The following is a 27,502-nucleotide window of genomic DNA, read 5'->3' as shown; positions in this document are numbered from 1 at the left end:
TTTTTTCAGGTCAGAACAAAATTTATTTTAGGATAAATTAGACCCAGCTATCACTACTTCTACATTTTATTTAAGTACTCTGAATAGTTAAGTTTTTTGATGCACATTCCTATGTACAAGAACACACTATATCAAAAGTACTTCCTGAACACATAAATATGTGCAAAACGTGTTTCCAAACGTAATATTGCTTAGACATTTAATAGATGCAATTTGAAAGCAGTCAACTGGCAAAGGATATGCTATACATGAATTGCACTGCAGCAGAAGTGTGCAACCCCCCCCATCAGACAAAAATGGAAGCATTGTAAAACCGTTTCATTTATATCAATAAATTATGACTGGTAACATCAAAACAGCAAGCTATTCCTCTCTCTAAAATATATATAAGATAAATCTACATTAACAAGCATACAAAAACAAGTCACAGAGATCAAAGACCTCAAATTCTAAATGCTTACATTTTAAAGAAAAGAAGTTAATATAACTTAAATATTATTTGTGCTATGATTCCCTATCTTGTGCAGTTATATTTTGTCAACATGAGAATGAAAGAAATTCTCAACTCTACTGTATAATGTAACAAACTTGCTGAGAAATGATAATATATGCATTTTGATATGAGCATTCTGTCCATTAAAATATACTGTTTTAATAATTAAAATTGAAGTATGCAAGGTGGACATAGCAGAGGACTTGGCATTCAAATCAGATCAGGAACATGCATGGAGGATGCATGAAAGCCTTCTCGTGCCTTCCCGAAGCAGGACAGGATCATATCGATGGAGGTGTTTACAGTCAGCTTGGCTTCCCGTTCTGTTTCTCCACGCGATGGGTTGACCTCCATCATATCCACTGCAGAAAGTAAGCCTAAACCAGGAAAAAAAGTTGGCTTGTTTAAATGTGTTCAGAAAAATATACGAAACCACCACAAAAATATAAGATTTGCTGCTTTGTTATACATGTTTTTACAGATTTAAAAAGGTCTCACAAAGCATTGAGAAATTGATCTATTACCCAAACTAAACAGCCAGAATCCAATTGTTTTCTGCAAGGTATATGAGAGAAGGTTTGAGATCTCCTGCTGACATTACATGTGGTGTTGACTTTTTTTTTTTTTTTTTTTAAAGTCAACACAACCGCTGCTGGGAACACACAAATGGGTCATAGTTTGCCACCTACACATTTACCGTTTGCTGGCTGAATTTAACAAAAAGGGAAAAAAAAGAAAAAAACATATTCAACAGATTGGGTACAATAGCAGTTAATCTTTAAGATCTAAAAACCTAAAATGACTCGGTAGGCCTTTATCTAAATTTGGGTAAAAACATCTTAATGTGACTAAAGTTGAAAAAAATGGCTTAAGTTTACTTACCTGTAATGAATTATTTCCTATATTGTGCAGGCAGCTGGATCTTGTAGAATCCCTCAGTTCAAGGATGCCCTTTCCTCTTCATATCTCCTGCAATGCCAGTGGCTTTCGGGAGCCCTGAGTGGGCCCAAAAAAGCCGAGTCTCGGGCATGCACAATTTTGTTATTAGCCCCAAGCGGGGACCGATCTGGTCCTGAGCGTGGCCGAGTGACATAGCAGGTCCCGCATTCTGGAGCCTGCAGTGCCTATGATGGACATCCCACTGGTCCAATGCCGGGACCGCAGGACGTGCGATGTCCATCGTAGGCGCTGCAGGCTTCAGAAGCTGGGAATTACAATGTGGCTGCCATGCCACTATGAGAAGATTCTCGCTCTCCTCTCACTGCGGCTGCCTGAAGTGCCCTCTCAGCAGGCCCTGCTGTCTACTGTGATGGGCGCGCTGCACACTACAGCTAAGCTGCCGGAGGAGGGCACGTCACCTGAAGTCTGTGTGTCAGTGTAGGTCAGTGCGCGTCAGGTAGGTAACAATCGTCCCCCCCCCCCCGATGCCAGACTTGGACTTCAGGCTGAAGCCCCTGATCTTTTTGCCACCTTGCAACACCCATGAGCAATGCAATGATTTTCCAGCAATGAGAAAGTAATCTTCCAGTTCTGAGCTGCTGTGAAGAACTTGGGCCGCATCGCCTGCGCCACACACACACACACACACACACACACACACACACACACACACACACACACACACACACACACACACACACACACACACACACACACACACACACACACACACACACACACACACACACACACACACACACACACACACACACACACACACACACACACACACACACACACACATATATTTTCTGAATGTGGGGGAGCCTAATGAGCCACAGGATCTTCTCCCCCTTTCACAGATTGTGTTACATGCAGCGGTAATGAAAGATTTTTCTTAGTGGAGGAGCAGGGAGCGAGTCTTTGGCTTAACTTTTACAGAAGCCCAGCCCATCCTGGAGCCATTAGCCATTGTAATGCTTGAAGACCGGAAGAGGACGGGGCATCCCTGCAAAGAAGAATTCTTCAGGATCCAGCTGCCTGCATTACAGTATATAAAGTCACCAAGGCTGGTCATAGGTCTCTTTTTTTTTAATCAGCTAGCTGGGACTGATTGAAAAGAAATGCATGGATTCCCCCTATCACACAAGTTTTATATATATATATATATATATATATATATATATATATATATAAAGAGATAAAGAGAGAGAGAGAAAGCCCATGGTGTGTGTAACACACTCAAAAAAATTTCACCCGGTGCAAAAAAAATAAAAAAATGTGCACAACATAAAGGAGTGACACAAACGTGCAGCAGGTACACTTGGCCCTCTAAAAGAGGGCCCTGCCCTGAATCCACGGGACATTAGGCTCCTGACAGGGAACAAGGTACTTACTCTATGGTCTGTACAGCCGAACCCAGACAGACCCCATTCTCTGGAGGGTCTGCCGAAATAGACCCGTCCAAGTACTCAGTGAGGCTCCCCCGAAGGGAGACCCCATGAGAGAGGGCGAACTAAGCCAGAAGGCCATGTCCACCCCCTCCCAGGACTTTCAGGACAGGCCCGAGGACCAGTACCCTACTCATCACACCGTGCAAAAACGTGTACCAAACATAAAAAGCCCAGGAGGCAGGTGCTTTAAAAAAAAAAAAAAAAAAAAAAAAAAAACACAAACGAATGTATTGGTGCAGTGACCGTGGTACCGTCAAATCAAAGTGACCCTCACTCACAGTGATTATTCCGGTACCTGGCAGTCCAGGGGCACATGCACCATAGGCTTTCAAAGTCCCAAATCCAACCCCCCGACCGGCCAGTGCAGCCCTCCACCCCTGCCAGATCGAGAGCCCTTCAAGGTTTTCTTAGGGAGAGCTGTGGCTAGCAGCCTCCACCAATACTAGCCCTTCCAGGTCGGTCCGCCCCCCCCGCCCCATCAACACGGCAGATTTGCATGGTCTTACCCCGTCCCGCCTTCCAGGGAAGTACCAGCTCCTCCTACCAGATCGCTGACAGGGACATCACTTACACCGGCCAGCCAGAAGGCCAGACTAAGACTCAGCAAAAAGACCAGGCCCTATCACACAAGTAAGGTAGATGAAGGAATCCTCCTCACTCTTCCTTTGTATTCTAAAAGTTGCGACTGTCCTCTACCAGAATACACTGATCGGTGGCTGCAGCTAGCTGATGGAGAAAAGTTTTTCAACAAAGCCATTTGACAGAGGTCAAATGTTAGATTGACTTGTGTTGAGCACACATGGATCGAAATTTGGCTGGTTCCTGTTGAACCGGATGCTTTTCAATCCATACATGGCCAACTTCAAGCTGTGCAGAAAAATGAATGAGCTAAACATAAGTATTGTTCCAGAAACTCAGGTGACAGCTAATATACAGATGAAATACATAAAAATGGGAGCTGCAACTGGCAGGGGAAGTTACTAAATTTCTCTCCTGCCGTTTAACACCACTTAAGCCAGCCATAGACATTTCCAACTCTCAGCCAGTTCAGCAGGTACCAGCTGAGATTTGAACCATGTATGGGCAGGCTGAATGTACCAAAGTTGAGCGATCAACTGGGGTACAAGCAGCCGGTCGGTTTTTCCACGCTATTATATCCGCTAGAAGTAATCATTTTGTTCTCCCGGCAGGGACAGCTCCCCAACTGGGAGAACACAATGGCCCTGCGGGTGGGATTCTCCATCAGGGCGAACCCCCAATGTTGATAAGGAAATGGAGCAATTTTCTAAATTGCTCTGTCTATGACCAGCTTTAGAGGTCTTGTCTCTCTGTGACAGGACAGTGAAGCAGACTTAGAACAAAAGGCTCATCTCTCAGTAATTCTGCTCCATCAGCATGATCCTTATTGCACATGAATAAAAGGCATTGCTTGCATTTAAATAAAACACATTTAATTGCACAGTATACTTTATATTCATAAATACAGAGCTGTATTAATTGTCTCTACCTGCCTGGAGTTTAGCTTTTAAAAAACTTGTGAGGTGATCAAACTAACAATGGTGTCGAAACTAGGGTGACCACATTTCCAAACTACCATTCAGGGACACCCTCCTTTCCCAAAAATCAGCTTGTGCTGTAACGAATCACAGCACAGTGATTGGACACAAGAGGTGGGATTTATGATTTCTCCAATCACAAGCAGGGGGTGGGGATTGTGCTCATCCAGGCATTTCTGGCCAGGACAAGTACTGTCAGTGAGTAAAGCAGTGATGTGGTGGCCTTTTTTGGGGGCATCAGATTGGCCTGGGGGTGGCAGTGTCAGTTTCATTCCGGGACACTATTGTCCTGCAATGAATGTGCCCTGGACAGACCTGCAAAATGCGGGACTGTCTCGGGCAATCCGGGACACATGGTCACCCTAGTCGAAACCTGTGGTTATCTAGATTTGTGGTGTATCCAATGTTCAATAAGCCCTTATACCCTATACTTGAGGAATGTACTGTACATAGAACTATGAGTTCTAGAAAACTTGGAGCTATGCCCATGCCCTGCATTTGATCTCAACAGCTAATAGGGACTTTCACAGCTGACCATGTGAATAAGAATGGACTTGGCTTAGTTTTGCAAAGATGATTGGAAACAAATGCAAAGCAAAACCTGAAGGACTGCTGGCTGGATTAGTGGCAACACTTTCATAGTGAGGTGTGCCTGCGTATGCAGACTATTGGCAGAATAGTAAGTTACCTGTATTGTAAAGCTGCTCTGTGATGTACATGCCCTCTCTGTAGGTGAGACCTCCAGCGACGGGTGTGCCAGTAGCAGGTGCAACACTAGGATCCAAACCATCTATGTCAAAGCTTAAGTGGATGGGTCTTTTCTTCCTGCAGATAGTGAAAAATATAAAAACATCATACATAGGCAGACACATTAAAAAGTCATAATTAAAACAGTTCTCGAAGTATGACAAATACTAATACAGAATATGTCTTTCCTCCATGGCAAAATATTCCTTAGAGGACATCATAAGCATTATGCAGGCTGCCATTGCTGACCTTGCTTTAAAGAGGTTGTAAAGGTTTGTTTTTTATTTTCTAAATTGAGCTAGTGCATTGTTGGTTCACTTACCTTTTCCTTCGATTTCCCTTCTAAATGTTTTTTTTCCCCTTTGTCTGAATTTCTCACTTCCTGTTCCTCCTCAGTAAGCTGTTCTGGCTGACTAACCCCCAGTCAGATAATGGGGGCAAGCTTACTGAGGAGAAACAGGAAATGAGAAATGTAGACAAAGAAATAAAATAAATTAGAATAAAAAAAAATAAAAAAAAGTAAGTGAACCAACAATGCACTAGCTTAGAGGAACCCATTTAGAAAAAAAAAAACCTTTATAACTCCTTTAAGAGAATGACAGTTCCCTGGCTGTCATACTGATGGAATAATGCGGAGGTCCGCCTGAAAAAAAAAAAAAAAAAAAAAAAAATTTTTTAAAAGCCAGCAGCTACAAATACTGCAGCTGCCGACTTTTAATATATGGACACTTACCTGTCCAGAGTGCCCACGATGTCGGCAGTCAAAGTCGATCAGTCGCTCAGCTCTTGGCTGCCCCCACCGCCATCCTCTGTGAGGGAATCATGAAGTGAAGCCTTTCAGCTTCACTTCTTGGTTCCCTACAGCGCATGCGCGAGTCACGCTACGCATCCTCACTTGTTCCTGCTGTCTTCTGGGACCTCTGTGTCTCCCAGAAGACAACGGGGGAGGACAGTGTAGGCACAGGAAGTGGCTTAGGTCACCCCGATCACCGAGGTGAGCCATGCCCCGAAGTGGGAGCAAATACCTGTATTACACAGGTATCTTCTCCCTCCTCCCCCCTGAAAAGGTACCAAATGTGACACTGGAGGGGGGAGGATTTCAAAAAGTGGAAGTTGGGTGGAAATCCACTTTAACGTCAATGCTGTCTGAGTAACTGAGCTACAAACAGGAATGAGGTAAGACATTTTGTGATTCTTGTTTACAACATGTTGGCTGCAGGTCGGTGAATTAAAAGTATTAAGCAAGATACAGCCATGCATCTAATGTATTTAGGAGAAGGTCAGCTATAACAGCTCCCATACTTATCTATTCTAATGACATCCATAGTTGCACCAAGTTTACATCAGCTGAACATATACTGTATATGTCAGTGATCCTGTAAATCACTGACATAGGAACATTCTTACAGAGGGAATTTTCATCAATATGACCTGTTCAAATCAATATGAAATGCCAGAACAGTACTAATGTCCCTTTCCATGTGAAACAAGCAAATGTGCCACGATTCAGGGCTTTTACCAGCTAAAGCAATTACTATCAGGTGAAAAGACTACAAAAATATAAAGGCTTCAGAAATCCTATAATTATGACCATTTTACTGTTAGTGTATCCTTCTGCATCCGCTTGGTTTAAAAAAACAATTAGTTACAATAGATGATGTTTAATTACAGGTTTATAACTCCAAATTGGGAAAGAAGTGAAATGTTTCTATTGTCCCTCCCTGTATTCGCACTTATACTACAATGTCCACATAGTCACTAGCTACTAAAAAAGATATACAATACCGTGTAAACAAATGTATGTCTAATCTGGGTGAGCATGTTGCAATGACACAAGCACAAGAAGAATATTTGGATATGCGCTACTATTGAGGTTACATATATTTTTAGTTTCTTTGACAAAGCAAACTTAAAGCAGACCTTCAGTAATTTTTTCATCTTTCCATCAATTAAATCTTCTGCCCTTGCCTTTAACTTTGGATAGCAAAACATTTTGTGTTCTGCCAGTGAATATCTTATACAGCCCCTTCCAATTTGTCTGATCATTAGCCTAGGCTCGTGACATAATGCACAGCTCTCCGTTTTGCCAGAAAGGGAGGGGGGATGAGTCATAAGAGGACCAATGAGAACTGGAGGTGTGTCTGTAAATCCAGGAAGTGAACAGGCAGCAGCTTCAGCTGCCCACATTTAAAATGGATGCAGCCAGACTCGGTGGAGGAAGATTTCTGCAGCATATTTGGAAAGTACAGAATCACAGTATATAATAAAATATGCAAAGTGGTTGGAGGGAAGCGTCAGAATGGCAAAGATGTTTTTATTACAAATTATGTGAGCAGACTGCAGTTCCTCTGACCTTATTTCTCAGTTGGTTGTTTTATGGAGGCATCGTAAATCTCTATTTGAGTCAGAATGATAGCATCATATTAAATTACATGAAAAACCTCATACATCTGACTTTTGTCTAAAATAGAACAAGGACTGTATCACATGGTGGAGATTTTTGATTGCGTCAATCTCTGAGAGATCACATCACCAAACAAATGTACTCGATACTATAAGGTCCTTTTGGTGCTCCAGGTGATGACATCTGTGGCTCCTGCAGCTCCCCTTGGATCAGGGGTGATCCAAACTGGTGCCAAGAAATCAAAAACAAGGAGGGCACTGCAATGTATTAGAACTGCATATTTAAAGTATAACTATAGGCAAAACATTTTTTTTCTTATGGGATAGAGAAAACAGGGGGGGGTTTATAACCTCTGTTGGTTTATTTTTTGCCATCTGTGCCCCGTTTGGAGATACCCATGCTTCTCAGGTGCAAAAAAAATTACTGCTGAAACCCAACCTGGCCAATGGACTTTTCTCTCTTAAGACCCATTGACAGAAGGTGTTCACTGAGATCCATAGCCCCCGTGTAAAGTATAACCTTGATGATCTTCCGATCAGATCAGCAAGGTTGGGTTATCAAATGTATCATGTTAGAGTGGCTCAGGAGTCACATGTGAACTTTAGCTACCCTTGGCAGTTATTTGAGGTTGAATTTCAGCATTTGTTTAGTCCCACATGTACAATGCAAACATTTTGTGCAGTTTATATAATTTATACATACTTTCCAACCAAATATTCAATAGTTTCTTCCATCACTTTATTTATTGTAAGCCTGTCCACATCTGACATTGAGTAGCTTTTAATCCCAAGAGTCTTCAGAATATAACTGCAAAAAAAAGCATAATAGCATTTCAGAAGTGTATTTTTCAAGGACAATGTAAATACAAATGAAATGGCAATATATTGTTTGGGGGGGGGGGGGGGATTCTCTTGTCTGGTGTTCCTAGCCTTTTTAATTTCCACAAATAACACATTATAAAAACTCAACCCCAGGAGAAAAATGGGCAGTGAATTGAAAAAAAAAATAAATAAATAAATAAAAAACACCTGCAGAAGTAAATCACACTGGGGCTAGCAAGAATTGCGTTTGAGCTAGAATTAATCTAGAATCAGATTGTGTGCATCATACTCCATGTTCATTCTATATTTAGCCCTTATTGACAGCAGTTTTGCAAAATTCTGCATATCGTTTTGAAATGTATTTAAAATATTTTTGTTTTTAAATGGCTTTGTAGTCTAAATTAGGTACCCACTTGAAGATCTTTTTTTCCCTTACGGTTTACATAATTCGTTGTTTCCATCGTACATTATTGGAGTTATGATGAATTTACCAGTTATGAAACCTACCGGGAGGGGGTTTGGCTATTCCTCTCCCCAACTTCTCCCCCCCATTTCCTTGTGAGTGTTCTTGTCCAAGCAAACCATCCTTATATTATATTATATTTACTAGTGTTTTTTTGCATTCATTATATATGTTGTTTCTATGATATTTTTTTTTTTGTAATATATTTGTAGTTAGAGCTATAAATATCATATGATTTCTGTGGTCCTGAAGAAGCGGGTGCTCCCACGAAACACGTAGACCATCCCAATATTATCGTCAAACTTTATACTGTATGGTATATACTAGGGTTGTCCCGATACTAGTATCGGTATTGATACAGATCATTTGTGCGAGTACTTGTACTCACACAAATGCTCCCGATGCCAGATCTGATACCTGGAACCGGAAGTCGGCAGACGGAGAGGAGATCGGTCTGGCAGCAGCTGAACAAGGGAGTAAGCTGGCCGAGGCAGGAGTGCAGGGCGCCGCCACATATTCCTTTCAAAATGGTGACCGGAGCAGTCACATTCGGTACAGGAAGTGACGTTCCGTGTTTCCGTCGGAAGGTAAACATCACAACGCCCATCTTGGTACACCCTGCACTCGGCTGCAGTAAGCCAGCAGTGGACATCTTGTTACACCCAGCTCATATAGTTCAGACTGGGTGTAACAAGATGTCCACTGCTGGCTTACTGCAGCCAAGTGCAAGGTGTACCAATATGGGCATTGGTATACTTACTAGAAGTTAAATTACATGAATGATGAGAGGAAAGGAAGAATTCTGCAATACTATATAGCATTGCAAAATCCTTCCTCTCCTTATTCATGTATTGTATTATGCAATTGCCAATCAGTGCCATCCATCTGTCAGTGCCAATCAGTCAAATTGTCACATGACAAAAAACAAACTAAGTGTACTCTGTCCTAAAAAAAGTGGCATCAGGACAACCCTAGTATATACACAACGTTTTTTATGTCTTTTTAACATGCAATTCAATAAACAATTTTGTACAAGTTTTTATACAAATTTAGTGTGGTCTCAGTTCTCAGGGGCATATTTAAAGTCCTGCTCTGTGTCACTATTTGGTTTATCCTTATATTTATTTTGGAATGATGCCAATGAGAACTTAAATAACATATACAAATGGCATCCCAACCCAGGTTTTTCAACATAGTGTAGTTTAAATAGGTACTCTTGGCATTATACTAATGTTCACTAGTAGATGATACTACAGGTTTAATTATGTATTCAGTCTGTCACACATTTATATATGCATTGATCTAAAGAGTTTGATACTTCAGGATGGGATGTTACACTTTAAAAAAACAAAAAAACCTGTACTGTATATAGATTCTAAAATGTTACGCAAGACAAGCTTGTCCCAAAGCATCTACAAATTTACAGGAGTTCATCTGCTACTCAACAGAGAGCTTGAGAATGGACTTACTGCTCTCCAGGGTCTACATCTCTCAGTCCAATGTATACTATATCTTTGGCAGACAGACTTGGCTGCACCCAAGAGAATCCTGGGATGGCTGGCACCTAAGAAACAAAAACGAATTAGCAGCTTTACCATTTTAGTATTCAAACTTTTGTTTATTCAGGTAGTATACAGGGCAATGATGGCCAAAATGCTGAAACCCATCTGAACCGGCAGACTGATACAGTTACATTCTGATTAGTTGCCATGGGTTACTTGACTTTACATAATGCCCTTTGGCCAATTATATAAATCCATATTTATTTTTTAGAGCTGCGTGCAGCATTGGAACATGGCAAATTGGCAGAAGTCTTCAGCAAAGGTAAATTACAGAACGTTCAGCAAGACACACCTTAATAAGAGCACAAGATAATAAGTGTATTACAGAACACAGAGCTCATAACCTCTCCATTGTCTTTGAATACTAAGAAGTATCATCGGAACGTGTTGCTCCAAGGTGGGGCTCAAGAAGAGGGGAAACCATGAGTAGTTAGGGATAGTTTGAATGGTTCTAGGGTATCCCATACTCAGTTGGAAAGTACCGGGACTGAGCAGGTGCCTAGCTCAGCAAAAAAAAAAAAAAAAGGAGGGTAGATAAGATGAAGAGTAGGGAAAAAAGGAGTAAACTTTTTTTTTTTTTTTTTTTTTTTTTTAAAGAGGTGGGCACTGAAGATTACATTACTTAATACACATAATTTAGTCAATTTTCATTATGGCTGTTAAGATTAATGACATTTTAATCCACACAAAATTGGTTTCCCCATAACTGACAGAACCAGTTTGACTAATTGATCCCTGCCACATTTGTCTGTCTGTTTATCTGCACCTGAATACATTGGAAATAATTACAGGAGTATTGCCAAACATGATATGTTACCATAGCATCCAATTAGCCATTTCTATTAACCAGATACATTTTCACATTTTCACTGTTCAGCTGTTAACATATTAGTTTCAATTAAAAGTTAACTAGACATTATGGGCCAGATTCACAAAACACTTACGCTGGCGTATCTACAGATACGCAGCTTAAGTGTAGAGATGCGCCGTCGTATCTACACGCCTTATTCACAATACTAGATACGCCTGAAATATGGCTTCTTCCGACCGGCGTAAGTCTTAGTACGCCGTTGTATCTTGGGTGCATATTTACGTGTCGAATACGCAAATGACCTAGATACGCCGATTCACGAACGTACTTGCGCCCGTCGTATTAAGCTACGCCGTTTACCTAAGGCTTACGTCCGGCGTAAGTTTACCCCTCATAAAGCAGGGGTAAGTCATGTTAAGGTACGGACGTCGGAACAGCCGTCGATTTTTACGTTGTTTACGCAAGTCGTACATGAATGGGGCTGGGCGTAAGTTAAGTTCACATCACAGGCATTAAGCCAGCGTATGTTAGGGAGTAAATTCGTTGTGATACCGCGCATGCGCCGTTCGGCACTTCATTTACATGGGGTCACGATTGATTTAAATACATCACGCCCACCTTCCACCTACTTTGAATTACGCGGGCTTACCCTGGCCTATTTACGTTACGCCGCCGCAACTTTGTCGGCGAGTGCTTTGTGAAAAGTGATCTTCCCTCTCTATGTTACATCGGCGTAGCACATATCAGATGCGCTACGCCGCACTAAAGATACGCCAATGTATCTGAATCTGGCCCTATATGTGGGTTGTTGTGTTTATACTGTATACAGAGATTATCGCAAAAAAAAAAAAAAAAAAGCTTGATGGTTTGTTTCCCAGATCAGACCCCTTTACGTTGAATTAACTGGTAGAAACATGCATTCATTTTCATCATTCAATACGTTCAACAACTAATACACAAGTGATTACGAAGGAAAGTAGCAATGTGTACTGGAAGCCTTGGCTTACCTTGGTTTGTAGCTCTCTGATTAGGAAAGAGACAGGTTGTCCATGTAGATTGCCACTGGGTGATGTCAATGGAGTGTTAATATCTGCATGGGCATCCACCCAAACAACACAAAGATCAGGGTGAACCTTAGCATGTCCTGTGATGGTCCCAACTGCCAAGCTGCATCAGCACAAAGAGGAGGGGTAAACAAAAAAAAAATATATGTCACAACAGATTGTTTGGGGACATCTGGTTCATAGGCCATTATAATTCTTCTCTTGGAACAATGTGTTACAATTTTAATGTGTCATTAGCACGCAGTATGAGGCAAACCAAATGGAATGTCTCTCCGCCACTGCCCTACCAAGCCTCGGTCAAAGAACAGAAATGTGGGCACCAGCCTACTGCTTATACATCTTTCAAGTTAATCTGGGGAGAAAACTAAAAGGGATGGGCAAAAATATTTAAAAAAATGTATTTGCTTTTTCTGCAGAGATCACGAATTGATGGAATCTAGATATGAGGTTTGTCATTTAGAAACAATCCATAGTCAGGTTGAAAAAAAGTCCATCTAGTTCAAACATAAAATAAATAATATCATACAATCCCATATACACAATCCTATACCCACAGTTGATCCATAAGTAGGCAAAAAAAAAAAAAACCCACTGCAAAGCATGATCCAATTTGCTACAGCAGGGGAAAAAATTCCTTCCTGATCCTCAGAGAGGCAATCGGATTCCATATGTTCGTGCCATTTTTTATTTATTTATATATCTCCATACAATAAGGATTCCCTGGCACACTTTCGAACTAACCAAAATACTAACTAATCTGTTTCAGCAACTCAGGATTATAAACCGTTTTTTTTTTTTACAAATATATGCGTGGAAGACATCGTGTCACATCAAGACATCTCCGATAACTGTGGTGCCTAACTGAACTACCCGGATTCCTAGCTATGGAAAAAATATATAGCAATGCACAACATACAGCAGGCTCGCCTTTTCTCTTTTAGGGTACAGCAACACATCAGAAGCCCAGACATCGACATCTGTCTACAAGGCAGCTGGAACACTCCAATGTGTATCTTCACCCAGGGATGGACTGGCAATTGGGACTACAGGGAGTTTCCCGGTGGGCCGATGGCTCAGTGGGCCGGCTTCAGTGACAGCAGACCGCCGCCCCCCCTCCGCTCTTCTGTCTCTCCCTTCCCGCACCGCTTACCTCCTCTCCCTCTTTGCAGCGCTCATCTGGGGGGAACAGAGAAGCAGGGGGAGGACCAGAGGAGCAGGGGGGGGGGACAGAGGAGCATGGGGAAGGGGACAGACAACTGACTCAACAGCATGGCCTGGGAGTTTTTCACTTCTGCCTAATCTTATCCCAAAAGGGGGGGCACCGAACTGATTCTTTTCCATGGGTGAAATAATGTGTAGCTTTCCCACTGGTACTGCCTATAAAAAGTACCAGTACCAGCCGCTCTACTCTAATAAAGTAGAATGGCTAGTGAAGGGGGAGAAGGGGCTTGGGTGGCCTGGGGGGGGGGGGGGGGGTGCGGGAGTTGTCTGGCCGCCATGGGAGAGACCTGTCAAAGTGGGCCAGTCTGGATGAAGTCCAGGGGCAAACTTTTTTCCCAGTCCAGCCCTGTCTGCACCTAATCCAGTCAATGTCTGCACCAGAGCAACAATGACAACTACTCTGGCCTGTTTGACATTAGCAAAAAGGAGAGGTGTACATAGGCAGGCCAATTCTTTTTTACAAGACCAGGATGTGTAATTGGCTTACAGATTTTTTTTTTTTTAATTTTTTTTTTTTAACATTGCTATGGCAGAAGAGTAAGAGTGGAAAGGGACTGCAGTATTTCGTATTACTCCACTTGAATTTTATTTAAGTCAAACTTGCTACTCATTTTCAACAGGTGCCCCCCCCCCCCCCAAATCAGATTTTATGATGCGTGTAGCCCCATCAGAGTTTTTTCATTGAAAATTCCGATGAATTCCATTGGACTTACACACACACATATATATATATATATATATATATATATATATATATATATATATATATATATATATATATATATATATATATATTTGTCTGAAGTTGAACAGTAAGGTTTTTATTGCAGATTTTTTTTTTTACAAAAAATATATAATCACCTGTGATCTCCACCAAGGGTTAAGCAAACTCTTCCACTTCTCGTAACTTCTGAAACAGCATTAGCAACTTTTTCTGTAGCTTGCCCAACCGTGCGTGGATTCTTCACATTCTGGAAGGGTTCGTCACAGGCCAGCTCAGGAAAATGCAGATCGCCATAATCCCTCACATCATATTCTGCAAAAAAAAAAAAAAAAGTGTAGCATAACACAGAATTTTATGCAAAACGTAATCATCAGTAATATGTGGAATGTTGTGTTGTGTACCCTTGGCATTTCTGTTTGAAATACAAGCTTGGGAATTCTATAATATTGAAAATTATAAAACAGATTGACCTTTAATGGAGTTTTTCATAAAATTTTCCCTCCACCTCTTTAAATTGGAATTCCAGCTATACACCTAACACCTATGCAAACTAACCTGTGTAAGAAAGATGGATTTATTTACCCATTTTCAGGTTTTCGGCAGCTGCAGGGAAGGAAAAAAGCATTCTGACAATGGCTAATAAAGCCTATAGCAGTGATATCACCCATAGACTTTAATGGTCCATCCATAATCAACACTCCCTTCTCTCCCCCGCAGCTGCACTGGCTGGATTTTGCATGCTTATTTACATGTAGTGAGCACCAAGGAATTTACCTGTGTGCATATTTGTGTGTATGCCGCAGCAATCCGAGTGAAAGTTTAATCTCCCCCTCCTTGTCCACAGGGGACTGTGGGAACATTCAAAGTGCAGCTCAGGTCATGCATGTGCAGTGGGAAGCTCTGCCGGTTACCCTTAGTAATGGCCCGTACACACGATCCGAATATCGGACGAAAACGATCGTCCGCTGAAGAATCGTACGATTTTCGGATTGTGTGTACACTACTTGCGAGAGCCGATCACGACAGTTCATCTGATATTATTCGATCGGACATGCACGAAAATTTTCCTCGTACGATGTCAGATCGTACGATTTTCATTTAGTCAGTATAGTTGTCGTCCGAAAATACAATACAAATACATTACAACACATGACATCACTTCTGATTATTTTTTTTCGGTCGTACGAGAATTTGTGACTTTAATAACCTATTTCATTTTACTTGTGACTATTAAGCGAAAAAAGTCATACGATCTGTCGTACGATATTCGGATCGTGTGTACTGGCCATTAAGATGCCGTCTCCTGAACCCAAAGCTCATTGATTGGGGGGAGGACGGTGCTGGATCCCCGGCCTTATATTAAAAGTTAGCAGCTCGAGTATTTTCAGCTGCTAACTTTTGGGGGGGACGGAAGACCTACTCCTCTTTAATTGTCACGTGTCTAAAGGTCACAGATGCTGTTCCTACTATTTTTGCAAGCAAAGAAGACCATTTATTTTTAAATACATTATCTCAGACTAGTAGTAACTAAACAACACACTCAGACATCTTCATAAAAGTGGCCACAAACCATTAGTAGACCCCAAGCAGGGTCCTGATGTTTTTGACTGGTTGGTGCAACTTAAAAAAAAAAAAAAGTTTACAAAGATCCTTGTCCCATGAAGGGGTATTACAGCCCTCTATTCAACTCTGCACTTGGTTTAAAGTGTAGACCACAGCTAGTCCTCAAGGATTAGCCGTAGCTTAGGAAAGACAGCCACCACTTACCATCAGGTATACACAGTGGAACAAATGGGGGCATTTTATTTATCCCAAGTGGTAAGATATTTACACCTTAGTCCTGTTTGCCTATAGGTCTACTACAGTATCAGTCACAGTCTAGGTTTTTTCTCAACTAAGCACACCCTCCTCCCTGCATGCCTGAGCTAAGGGCAGATGAATCGGGTTGCTCTTAATAAAATTACATTGATACTGGGAAATTTTGTTTAAAATAAAGAATGTTGACAGTCACGTCAAGTTATATGCGTCATACAAATCTTGACAAACCTTGGTAACTTTCACAGTTCCAGAGCCTAAAAGGATTACTACATGTCTGCTCAAACTATAAATGCGTCATAGATAGGGGTACACAGTATAGCAGTGAATAACGACTGGCTTTTACAGGCAGTGACCTAAGGTTCTTTCCAGTAGGAAATTTACAGTACATGTTAACACAGTTTTCTCAGCACAGTATAGTAATGCAATAGTCATGACCAATATTGTTGGAGCAAGACTCAAAATATTGCATACACTGTGGTCAAGACAAGTGTGTTGCAAGATCCACAACATTTACTCACAATTGTACAATGTAAAATGTATTTACACTTTAGCAGCCATATTGGGATAACACCTACATTTACTACGTTCCCCCTTCACATGGCAGAAAGCTTTAAAAAGGAGTTCCACCCAAAAATGAAACTATCACCCAAGTACTGGTGACCCCCTGACATTACTTTTTTTTTGGGGGGGGGGGTACCGAGTTTTGACAGGCACCCAGCTCCCACTTCCTCCCCTGGCGCTGGAAGTTCACCTTTCTCCCCTCCAATCTTCTGGGACACGTCACGGGTCCCAGAAGATTGTCTGGCCATTCACAACGCGCGGCTCGCACATGCACAGTGCCTGCCCGGCTGTGAAGCCACAGCTACAATGCTGGCATCGCAGAGATGAGCGGGACTTTGTGCACCTGCATCGCTGGACCGTGGGACAGATGAGTGTGTTAATTAAAAGGCTGACTTTTAAATGGGTGGAACGCGGCTTTAATTACTCCAGCACTGAAAATGTATAAATTAGTTGTCTTTGTATCTGCTGGAGCTGTGCTTGTCATAATTAATGAGATCTACCAGCACAGTACAAACCCGATTATCAATTGTAAACTGGATTTGGCCTGTCTATCCAAACAAAGTGTTAAAGATTTAGAAGCCAATCCTGTCCTAAACTTTTAGGAAAGACTTCCACTGAACATGTTCAGAAATGTTTGCAGTCAGCCATGACACCTTCTTCTAAGAAACATCTATATAAAAAAAAAAAAAAAAAAAAACCCACACACAAACTGCAGCTTGCCAATCCTTAGATGTGGTAGTTTGGTTTTCCTTTTATCTTAACTTGATGAGCCTGCCAAAAACATACTTCCTAGCATTACAATGCTATCACTATACTATATCTATGGAGGAGAGGCCTGCAAGTGTTTACATCCGGCGCCATTTATCCCATGTGTGTGGCTACGCTCATGGGCTGTCTCCGGGTATGTCGGAGGCAGTGTGGTTTCCTCCTTAGCGGGTGTTCTACTGCTACCAGTTCTGGGCCTTTCCCAACCTGCTCTCTGGCCAAGAGTTGGATCAGTGACCATCTGTTGCGTTTTCTTCACATGGTAACAAGTCACATCCTTCTGATATTTTGCAGGTTCATTTTTGGGTTCTTTATTGTGCAGTCCATTGGTTGTTTATGGAGGAGTGGCATTGTTACCCTAGGTTGCTCGACTGATTTGGACTACAAAAATGTCCCCCTCTCCTCATCTAAATACATGTTGGGCACATAGTGTGAAATTTATGGTAGATAGCGAGGGAAGCTGACAAAATAGTTTGCAACTTTCTGTGCACTGAATTGAAATCTTAAAGACACAATATTATTAACTGGATCAACAGGTATTTCCTGTACTTTCAGAAAATTCTATTTTTGTTCTTCGATTTTAGATATAATTTAAGGTAATTTTTGTGTGCGTGCATACCACAAAGTGGCAATTAGTAAGCAGCTCATACAGTTAAAGTGTTACTAAACCCACAACAGTAAAATCAGTCTGTATATGCCAGAAAACATGCTTGTTATGCTCACTCTGGAACCCTAAGGTGTGAATTCTCTGCATTGTATAAAAATGCTGTTTGATCCCGTCTCCTCTGATCCTCCCCTTCTTCCACAGTCCCCAAACCATCTCCTCAATGTACAGTGCCTCGGGGGCATGCTGCAAATGCTCAGTTTGGTGTGTATTGCTAGAGATTTTTTTTTTTCTTGCTAGAGTGCATGTAATCAGCACTGTCCAGAGGGTCAGGGGTCATGCAGCCTCATAGGCCAGTCACAGGAGAATGAAAACTCATCCTACAAGCTTTAACCAGACCCTGATAGAAGTCACAAGACTGCTCTAACTGCTGACGAGAAAAGATATTTAGCAATTTATAGTTACTAAAATATTTGCATTTCCATGTTCTGTGTACTGTGGGAGACCAGATATAGTGAATGCAGGGTCCTGGGTTTAGTAACAATGTAATATTGCAAGGGAGATGCCTAGGGTACCACAAACTTTAATTGAAAATAAAAATTTGAAAAAATATTTTGTATCAAATGATATGCAAAACATCTTTCTTGTGTAAAAAAGGAACAAACAAGCTGTTTGTATTGGCATCTGCAGGTTTTACCTATGCATAGGTTAACATTGAATGATATACAGATGGATAGAAAGGCAGACACATGCTTACAATCACTGTAAAATGTCTTACCGAGTTCCTCTAGTTTTTCGATTAAACCTGCTCTCCTTATGTAAATTGGTCCTTCTTCCACTCCACCTCTGGCCTGTGGTAAAAAAATATAGATGTTTTGAATGATAGATATAATCTTATCAGACATATACAATTGACCTTTATATTCACATATTGTTACACCACAATAACATACAGATTTACTTTGGTTAAAAAATTTTTTTTAACACAATGCACATTACTAATTTAAAAAATGCAAACATCTTATTATGAGATTACATTCCAAGGGTAGATGACAATAATGACGCAAATATAGTAGACAGAACATTCTGGCCTTCAGGTTACAATAGAACCCTACGGCACATCTGGGGGAAGGACACATTGGGAGGAGATCAGGACAAATCACAGACACTGTGAGCCTTGGGGTTTTTAATATTGCTTTGTCTTAATGCATGCTCAGGCAGGGCCGCTGATAGGCCAGTACAACTGGCTGTTGTACTGGGCCCAGCCAGCAGGGGGGCCTGGGCAACCTGAACAGAGAACAAATGTTAAAACAAATTGCTATTCTGAAGAAATCCCTGTGTGTTTGTCTGTGTCCATGTGGAAAGTAAGTCTAATGTGAGTGGCTTCATAATCAGCTGCTGCACTTGCAGGGCTCTAATGAGGAAAGCTGCTGGGCCTGCATTCTTTTATATGCAATTTCCTGTTGGGAGTATCTCACCAATAATGACAATTTTGTCGCAGGGATGCCTGACATCCAATTTGTATCTTAGTGCAGACTTCTAGGAAAATCAGTGAGCCATTCACACAAGCAGGAAATTATGTTTCTGGGGGTGTTCTGTACACAGTCTGTGTACAGAACCCCTCCAGGTAGCCATATTGCATTGTGTTTTACAGAAATGTATGAGAAGGAAGTGTCACCAGCACACTAGGGTCTCCAAAATTGGGTCCAAAACTTTAATCACATAGTATCAAAAAACAAAGCGATGATTTTGGTATTATGGTCTGGTTTAACCACTTAAGCCCCAGGCCATATTGCTGGTCAATGACCGGGCCACTTTTTGCGATTCGGCACTGCGTCGATTTAACTGACAATTGTCGTGCGACGTGGCTCCCAAACAAAATTGGCGTCCTTTTTTTCCCCCCACAAATGGAGCTTTTTGGTGGTATTTGATCACCTCTGCGGTTTTTATTTTTTGCGCTATAAACAAAAATAGAGCGACAATTTTGAAAAAAAAAATTAATATTTTTTACTTTTTGCTGTAATAAATATCCCCAAAAATATATAAAAAAAAACGATTTGTTTCCTCAGTTTAGGCCGATACGTATTCTTCTATATATATTTTTTTTTTTAACGCAAAAAAATTGCAATAAGCGTTTATTGATTGCTTTGCGCAAAAGTTATAGCGTCTACAAAATAGGGCATAGTTTTATGGCATTTTTATTAATATTTTTTTTTTTTTTTTTTTACTAGTAATGGCGGTGATCAGCAAATTATTAATCGGTACTGCGACCTTATGGCGGACACTTCTGACACATTTTTGGGACCATTGGCATTTTCATAGCGATCAGTGCTATAAAAATGCATTGATTACTATAAAAATACCACTGGCAGGGAAGGGGTTAACACAAGGGGGTGAGGTAGGGTTTAATTATGTTCCCTGTGTGTGTTCTAACCGAAGGGGGGGTGACTGACTTGGGGAAATGACTGATCGCTGTTCATACATTGTATGAACAGACAATCAGGCATTTCTCCCCCTGACAGGACCGGGAGCTGTGTGTTTACACGCACAGCTCCCGGTTCCGGCTTTGTAACGAGCGATCGCGGGTGCCCGGCGGTGAACGCGCCCGCCGGGCACGCACCCCTATTGGCTGATTCGCGAGATGACGTATAGCTACGCGATCTCGCACAGCTGTGCCGACCTGCCGCCATATAACTGCGGCGGCTGGTCAGAAGGCAGTTAAGGTTGGAGATGGCTTTAAAGTTATTTCTAAGGCCCCGTACACACGACCGAACATGTCTGCTGAAACTGGTCCACGGACCAGTTTCAGCAGACATGTTCGGTCGTGTGTATGGCTGACCGGACAGGTTTCCAGTGGACATTTGTCCAGCCGACCGTTTTGCAGCGGACAAATGTTTCTTAGCATGCTAAGAAACATGTCCGCTGGAAGCCTGTCCGTCGGACATGTTCGGTCGTCTGTACAGACTCACCGTACATGTCCGATCGGCCGCCATCCCTCGCATGCGTCGAATCACTTTGACGCATGCGTGGAAGCATTGAACTTCCAGGGCCGCGCATGTCATCGCGGCCTCGTCACCGCGTACGCGCAAATTTCTGTCTGATGGTGTGTACAACCATCAGACAGAAATCTCCGGGCGGACTTGTCCGATGAAAACGGTCCGGTGGACCGTTTTCAGCGAACAGTCCGTCCGTCTGTACGAGGCCTTAGTGTCTATGGTCAAAGTGTATTTCCACATTGTATTTCAATTATTTCTAGTCTTCTCTTAATCTGAATGATTTTGAAGGTTGTAAGCTTACTTTTCGGCGACCCCTACACAATCACTTCTTTGTATTCTGCTACATAGAGTCACTATGCCTTGTGATTAGGCAATGCTGTGTCACACATTTCACAGAGCCTGCCTAAAAGAACTACAGAGGTGCTAAGGGGTGGAGTCAGTTCAGGAATCGCAGCTTGCAGGCAGCAAGGTACCATGGGACATGTAGTCCTCAGAATTTGAAACAGCAGAAGAGAAGGTGCAAAGCATGCAGGAATCCGGGAGGTCGTGGAAAGAGATGGCCATTAGACAGGTAGAACTCACAGTAAGTAAGCTTATATTGGGTTGACAAAAATAACTATGGTCTGTGTTATTATTACAATGCTGATGCTATAAAGTGTATGCTTGTTTTGGGGACTGAAAGCGCCATGAGAACTAAGACAAGCACAAAAAATAAATGCACTTTTTTTCTTTTAAAGTTTTATCTGTGTACAGTATAATGTCACAAGAATGTGATAATGCATAAATGTGTATTCCTAATATTGGCTATCATATACTTTTAATAAATCACAAATGTTTTACCTTAACTGTGTTATGATGCAATGAACTGATGTCAATATTGATTATCACTCTCATTATTATATATATATATATATATATATATATATATATATATCTCTTTATCATTGCAGGGATGAATGTTTAAGATAAGGGACTTATTCAATGGCATATAAATATACCTTATTTTTTTTGGTTGATTTTTTTCTATGCCACACACAGCGTGAAGGGACAATTAATAGGTAATTAATTCTGCATTTACTTGGAATATCTTTCTGACCTCCAGTCCCCTGGCTTTGTGAAAACAGCTTTCAAAGCCAAAAGGTGTCTGTATCATCATTTTCCAGACTTACGCCCTCTGATTAAGTAGAAATTAAATAAATGCTACTTATAATTGAACATGCATAGCGATTTTGCTTTTTTTTGCATTACAGGCTAAGTTATGGTATCAAAGCTGACTAATTTTACATATTTGGGGCCAGATTCAGGTACATTTGCGGCGGCGCAACGTAACCCATTTACGTTACACCGCTGCAAGTTTTCAGTGTAAGTGCCTGATCCACAAAGCACTTACACCGCCGCAAGTTTACAGGAAAGTGCTTTGTGGATCAGGCACTTACACTGAAAACTTGCGGCGGTGTATCGTAAACACGTCCGGCGCAAGCCCGCCCAATTCAAATGGGGCGTGTACCATTTAAATTAGGCGCGCTCCCGCGCCGGACATACTGCGCATGCTCAGTTTAGAAATTCCCACCGTGCTTTGCGCGATGTGATGTCATTTTTTAGAACGGCGACGTGCGTAGCGTCCATTCGTATTCCCGGACGTCTTACGCCAAAACAAAAAAAAAAAATTGAAATTCGACCCGGGAACGACGGCCATACTTTAACATGGCTCGACTAAAGTTAAGCCATGTTAAAGCAGGTGTAACTTTGCGACGGGAAAAAATTACTAGCGACGACGTAACGAACGCGAAAACCTTTGTGGATCGTCGTAAATCCTCATTTGCATACCCGACGCTGGAATACGACGCAAAATACCCCCAGCGGCGGCCGAAGTATTGCATTCTAAGATCCGACGGTGTAAGTCAATTACACCTGTCGGATCTTAGGTCTATCTATGCGGAACTGATTCTATGAATCAGCCGCATAGATAGGACAAGAGATACAACGGTGTATCAGGAGATACACCGTCGTATCTATTCTGTGAATCTGGCCCATGGTGCTTACTTCCAATTGTCTCCTAATGAAGCAACCCTCTGAAGCCAACATGAACTAGCTCTTTCATACAGTAACTGGTTTCAGCTGACATGTTTTCTTAGTAAAACAGGCAAAGTTTCAGACATGCCCTTAGGCAAAGTGAGCGTTATCAACACATCTTGATTGATGGATGCCGAATTATGCAATCTGATCAGAATGATTAATGACATTTGTGTCACAAAAACTGACTGAAATGATTTACCAGAAAATTAGATTTTTTTTTTTTTACTTCTCATATTTTATGCTGCCTTGCAACTTCAGAATGCCCCAATTTTTGATTAAGGTAAATGATAATTGTGTGGGAAGGTTGCAGCATAATAACAGACTTCATCGCCCCATCCTTTTGAGTTTATCAAATTAGTGAAAAAAGCCAACTTGGTATCAAAGCACAGTAGCCCCTATAAAACAATCAAATAACTGATTACTGGTATCAGATCACTGAGAGAATAGCTGATTCTGATGCTTTGGGTTACCCATTCTAATCTTTGCTGAAATGTATCAGGTCCAGGAAACACTGGAGGCACCATCAGCACCAGAGAGGTAGCTTGCCGTGCAGGATGCAGCATTTGCATCCGGCCATGTGCAGGGAAGTTAATATGTAGAATGTGGGTGCGAAGATGAGTGTAATTAATATGTAACACTTACCTTAACCAGTCCACAGATTAGACTTTACTCTATTTACTATGATCTTTTATCTAGCTCATGTTAATAGGTTAATCTTTGTAACATTTGCACAGTAGAACTGGTATAAAATTGGGTCAGGGAAAATACAATTGCAGCCAATAAAAAACAAACATTAATTTTCTAACTCTAAAGCTCTACTCAAAGAAGCCTAAAATGTAACCCTTGCATTGCAGCTGCACTGAAATTGCAAAGTTTAGTGGCTTGTTTATTCTAGGGGAGATTAAAAATGCTTTTACTTACCTGATCTTCCCCTCCCCTGGAAGGCAGCGCTACTCAATGCTCTGGCGGTGGATTGTCCTTTGACGTCATCACGTCTTGATGATATCAGGACCTTAGACCCCTGGAACATGGAGGAGAAGATGCTGCTGGAACCTAGCTATGTCCCCTAGAACTAAACAAGCAATTAAACCAGAGCTCCATCCAAAAAGGCAAGCTCTGTTTGTTCGCACCCTACCCCCTCCATGCCACATATGGCACTTTTTGAGAGGGAGAAGGTACCAGATTTTGACAGGCACCTGCTCCCACTTCTGGGTAAGATCGACGTGGCGATCTCAAAGTCTGTCTGGCTCCTTCTCCTTCCCTCGCTGCCTTATGGGACACACACACACATACATACAGGTCCCAGAAGACAGCAGGACCATTCAGAAAGGGCAGCGCAACTCGTGCATGTGCAGTAGGAAACCGTCAGTGAGCCCTGGTTCACACTGGGTACGATTTGGAACGATTTGAGATGCGATTTGACATGTCAAATCGCATCTCAAATCGGCAGCAATTGCACTGCCTAATCAGTGCGACACCTCATCTGCGATTTCAAAAAGTAGTTCCTGTACTACTTTTTGCGATTTCGGGCCGCGATTTACATTAAATTGCGACCGAAATCGCGGCAAAAATCGCATTTTACCGCGATTTTGAATTCGCAGCAGTGTGAACCTAGGCTGAAGCACGAAGGCTTTATGAAGCCGAGATGAGAACATGTTTTTCACTTCTCATTACTGGACACACCCTTCTGTCAGTCACTTTTACACAGATAACCAGTTTATGAAGGTGAAATCTGAAGATCTCTGTAAAATATCTCCTCCCAGATTCTCCAGCTCAGAGGTGGAGAATATGGGTGAGAAGCTGATGTGAAAGAGGCTTCTTTCTTCCGAATATCAGCAATAGCAAGCTTAAAGATTGATATAAATAAGTGTGTGTGAAAAAAAAAAAAAAGAAGAAGGTAGGACCCATTCACATCTGAGAAATTAAGAATTGCGCAATTCTTGCCACAATTACAAATTGCTGTAAAATTCTGTCAAAATACGCAATGCGTTTTTGGGCGTCATTCATTGTTAATGGCATTTGGGGAATGCAGTTAGCAGACATGCACTGTGCCACACATTTGACAAATACACTACCAACTTGCCAAAATGCGCAATGAAAAATAAAATAAAAAAAAATGCACAATGCTCCATTCCCCCCAAAAAATAGATTTGCCTTTTTGTATTTTGATGCACTTTTTGCTGCTTTTCTTAAACATTTTGGCTTGTTTTTTTTTTTTTTTTTTAATGCATTTTAGTAATTTTTTATGTGCATTTTGGTGCTTGTATTGTATTTTTGCTCATTTTTTTTAACTGCATTTTGGTGTGCATTCCAGAAACACATGCATGATATGTTTGCAGAAAGGGAATAGCCGCTCCAGGTGGGAACCCAGATGAATATCCTCTGCTGCAGACAACTCAGGCGCAGGCAATGCACTTAGCAAAGCAGGAACAAAGATTGTCTCTGGACAGCCGCACTCTGAACAAATTGTAGCCTTTTATTAAAAGAAGGACAGCACTACAAGTCACAGCAAATTAAAACCTGACTGTTTTTATTTTATTTTGCTGTGACTTGTAGTGCTGTCCTTTTAATAAAAGGCTACAATTTGTTCAGAGACAATCTTTGTTCCTGCCATGATATGTTTGCGGTGCCATGAATTATTGATGGCATCTCAAAAGGGGCCAGCAAATGTGCCGTTTGCCAAAATATGCATAGAAAGCAAATCAAAATGCATGTTAAACAAAGTGTCAAACTATATGCTAAAAGAAGCACCACAGTGTGCGTTACAAACCACACCGAAATGCATCTTAAAATAACCTGTGCCAAAATGCGCGTTTAAAAAGCGCCAAAATGCACAAAAAAAAAAAAAACACACAACGGGCAGATGCATTTTAAAAATATACGGCATGTTAGAGAAAAAAAAAATGCAAATTGCGCATAAATAATGCCAAAATTAGCAATTAAAAAAAAAAAGGGCCAAAACACACATTTAAGCGAAGGTGTCACAATGTGTGTAAAAAAACAGCCCTTATTATTTTCATGTAATAACACGCTCTTTATAACTTTGGTTTCACTTTTAAAACTCAGCTGCTCTGTAATCACACAGGTGTCTGAGGAGATCACAGGCAGCCCCTCCCCCTTCTCCTCAGATCTCAGGGGAAAAACTTCAACGAGAAAAAAAAAAATCTCCTCTGGCACCTTGTTTATGAAGCGGAGAACATTTGTTCTCAGAAGGCGATGAGAAGATTTTTCTCTGGGGAACTGAAATAAATTATTAATGTTTGATAAACGTACACCTTAGTGAAGATGCTGGCGTCTGCACCCAAAGCCGATTGGGGGGGCTGACATCACTGGATCCCTGGACAGGTAAGTGTCCTTATGCCCCATACACACGAGCCGAATATCGTACAACTTTTTTCGCTTACTAGTCGCAATTAGGTTATTAAAGTCACAAATTCTCGTACGACAGAAAAAAAATAATCAGAAGTGTTGTCGTGTTTAATGTATTTGTATTGTACGACAACTGTACTGACTAAACCAAAAAATCATACCATCTGGCATCGTACGAGGAAAAGTTTTGCGCTTATCGGATGAACCGCCGTGATCGGCTCTCAAAAAACGATCATCCGATATTCGGATTGTGTGTACAGGCCATCATATTAAAATTCAGCAGCTACAGAATTACTAGCAGATACATTTACATAAAAACCTTTCCTGAATTAGTTGAGCTTGTTTGCCTGTCAGGCTTCTCTAAAGCATGTGATGGGCATTTTTTACATCAATTGGCTGGAGGCAGCAGAGTCAAATTTCCATCAACTGATGGTTTTGACATGTTTTAGCTGAAGGCAATTTTTTTTTTTTTTTTTTTTAAATGGTAACCTGATCAGTTTAAAATGCCCAGCTTTGGACAGATTTTCTTTAAGCCTATGTATCACTTATTTTCTAATGCATTAAAGTTAATGAGATAAGTTCATTCAGGGGGTAAAGATGCTGCAACAAAAATCATGCAAACAACATAGATACACATTATAGACAATGGCAAGGGCACTACCAAGAAAACAAAAGTGTTAGTAAAAAAAAAAAAAGTTTTGATCAGATACTATATGTCCGCTTTCTATACAATTTCACAGTAATTGTGCATTTTATGATGTTAGAAAAAAAGACAAAAAAATAAATAAAAAGACAAAAAATAAATAAAAATAAAATATACATACAGGAAATTTGTTCCAATGTTTCAGTTAATTAGTAATATACGTCTGGCTTCTGTTTTCAGATAAGGACTGCTGTAGCATAATTTACAAACAACAAGCATTCTTTATGGGAAATATCTCACCTGCCCTTTAGAAAAGGGTGCTCCAAGAACTCCTACTGATCTCTTAGTTCTTTCACTCATTGTGGCTGTCTCTGCTTGTGTGTGGGTCAGCTTGTTAACACTCTCCTTTTG

At 41.2% G+C, this 27,502-nt stretch overlaps 1 protein-coding gene across 1 annotated transcript; it reads right to left on the bottom strand.

Annotated features, from left to right (window-relative positions):
- Positions 1 to 27,502, bottom strand: ARG1 (arginase 1). Its single transcript, XM_040350436.1, has 8 exons — positions 27,392 to 27,502; positions 18,786 to 18,858; positions 14,397 to 14,571; positions 12,258 to 12,417; positions 10,347 to 10,441; positions 8,296 to 8,400; positions 5,131 to 5,267; positions 1 to 870 (listed from the first exon to the last, which is right to left on the bottom strand). Exons 1-8 carry the CDS (start codon positions 27,449 to 27,451, stop codon positions 704 to 706), a joined length of 972 nt encoding a protein of 323 aa, XP_040206370.1. The 5' UTR covers positions 27,452 to 27,502; the 3' UTR covers positions 1 to 703.

The sequence above is a fragment of the Rana temporaria genome, chromosome 4 (assembly GCF_905171775.1).
Source record: "Rana temporaria chromosome 4, aRanTem1.1, whole genome shotgun sequence".
Classification (NCBI taxonomy): domain Eukaryota; kingdom Metazoa; phylum Chordata; class Amphibia; order Anura; family Ranidae; genus Rana; species Rana temporaria.
Note: the sequence above shows the minus strand (reverse complement) of the source record. Positions and strands in the feature narration are given on the sequence as shown.

Coding starts and splice junctions, on each gene's coding strand:
- ARG1 (XM_040350436.1), bottom strand. CDS start 27,451: ATGAGTGAAAGAACTAAGAGATCAGTAGGAGTTCTTGGAGCACCCTTT. Junction 10,442..12,257: donor TCAGAGAGCTACAAACCAAG/GTAAGCCAAGGC, acceptor TTTGTTTCTTAG/GTGCCAGCCATCCCAGGATT. Junction 871..5,130: donor AGAGCAGCTTTACAATACAG/GTAACTTACTAT, acceptor TTCCTGGTTTAG/GCTTACTTTCTGCAGTGGAT.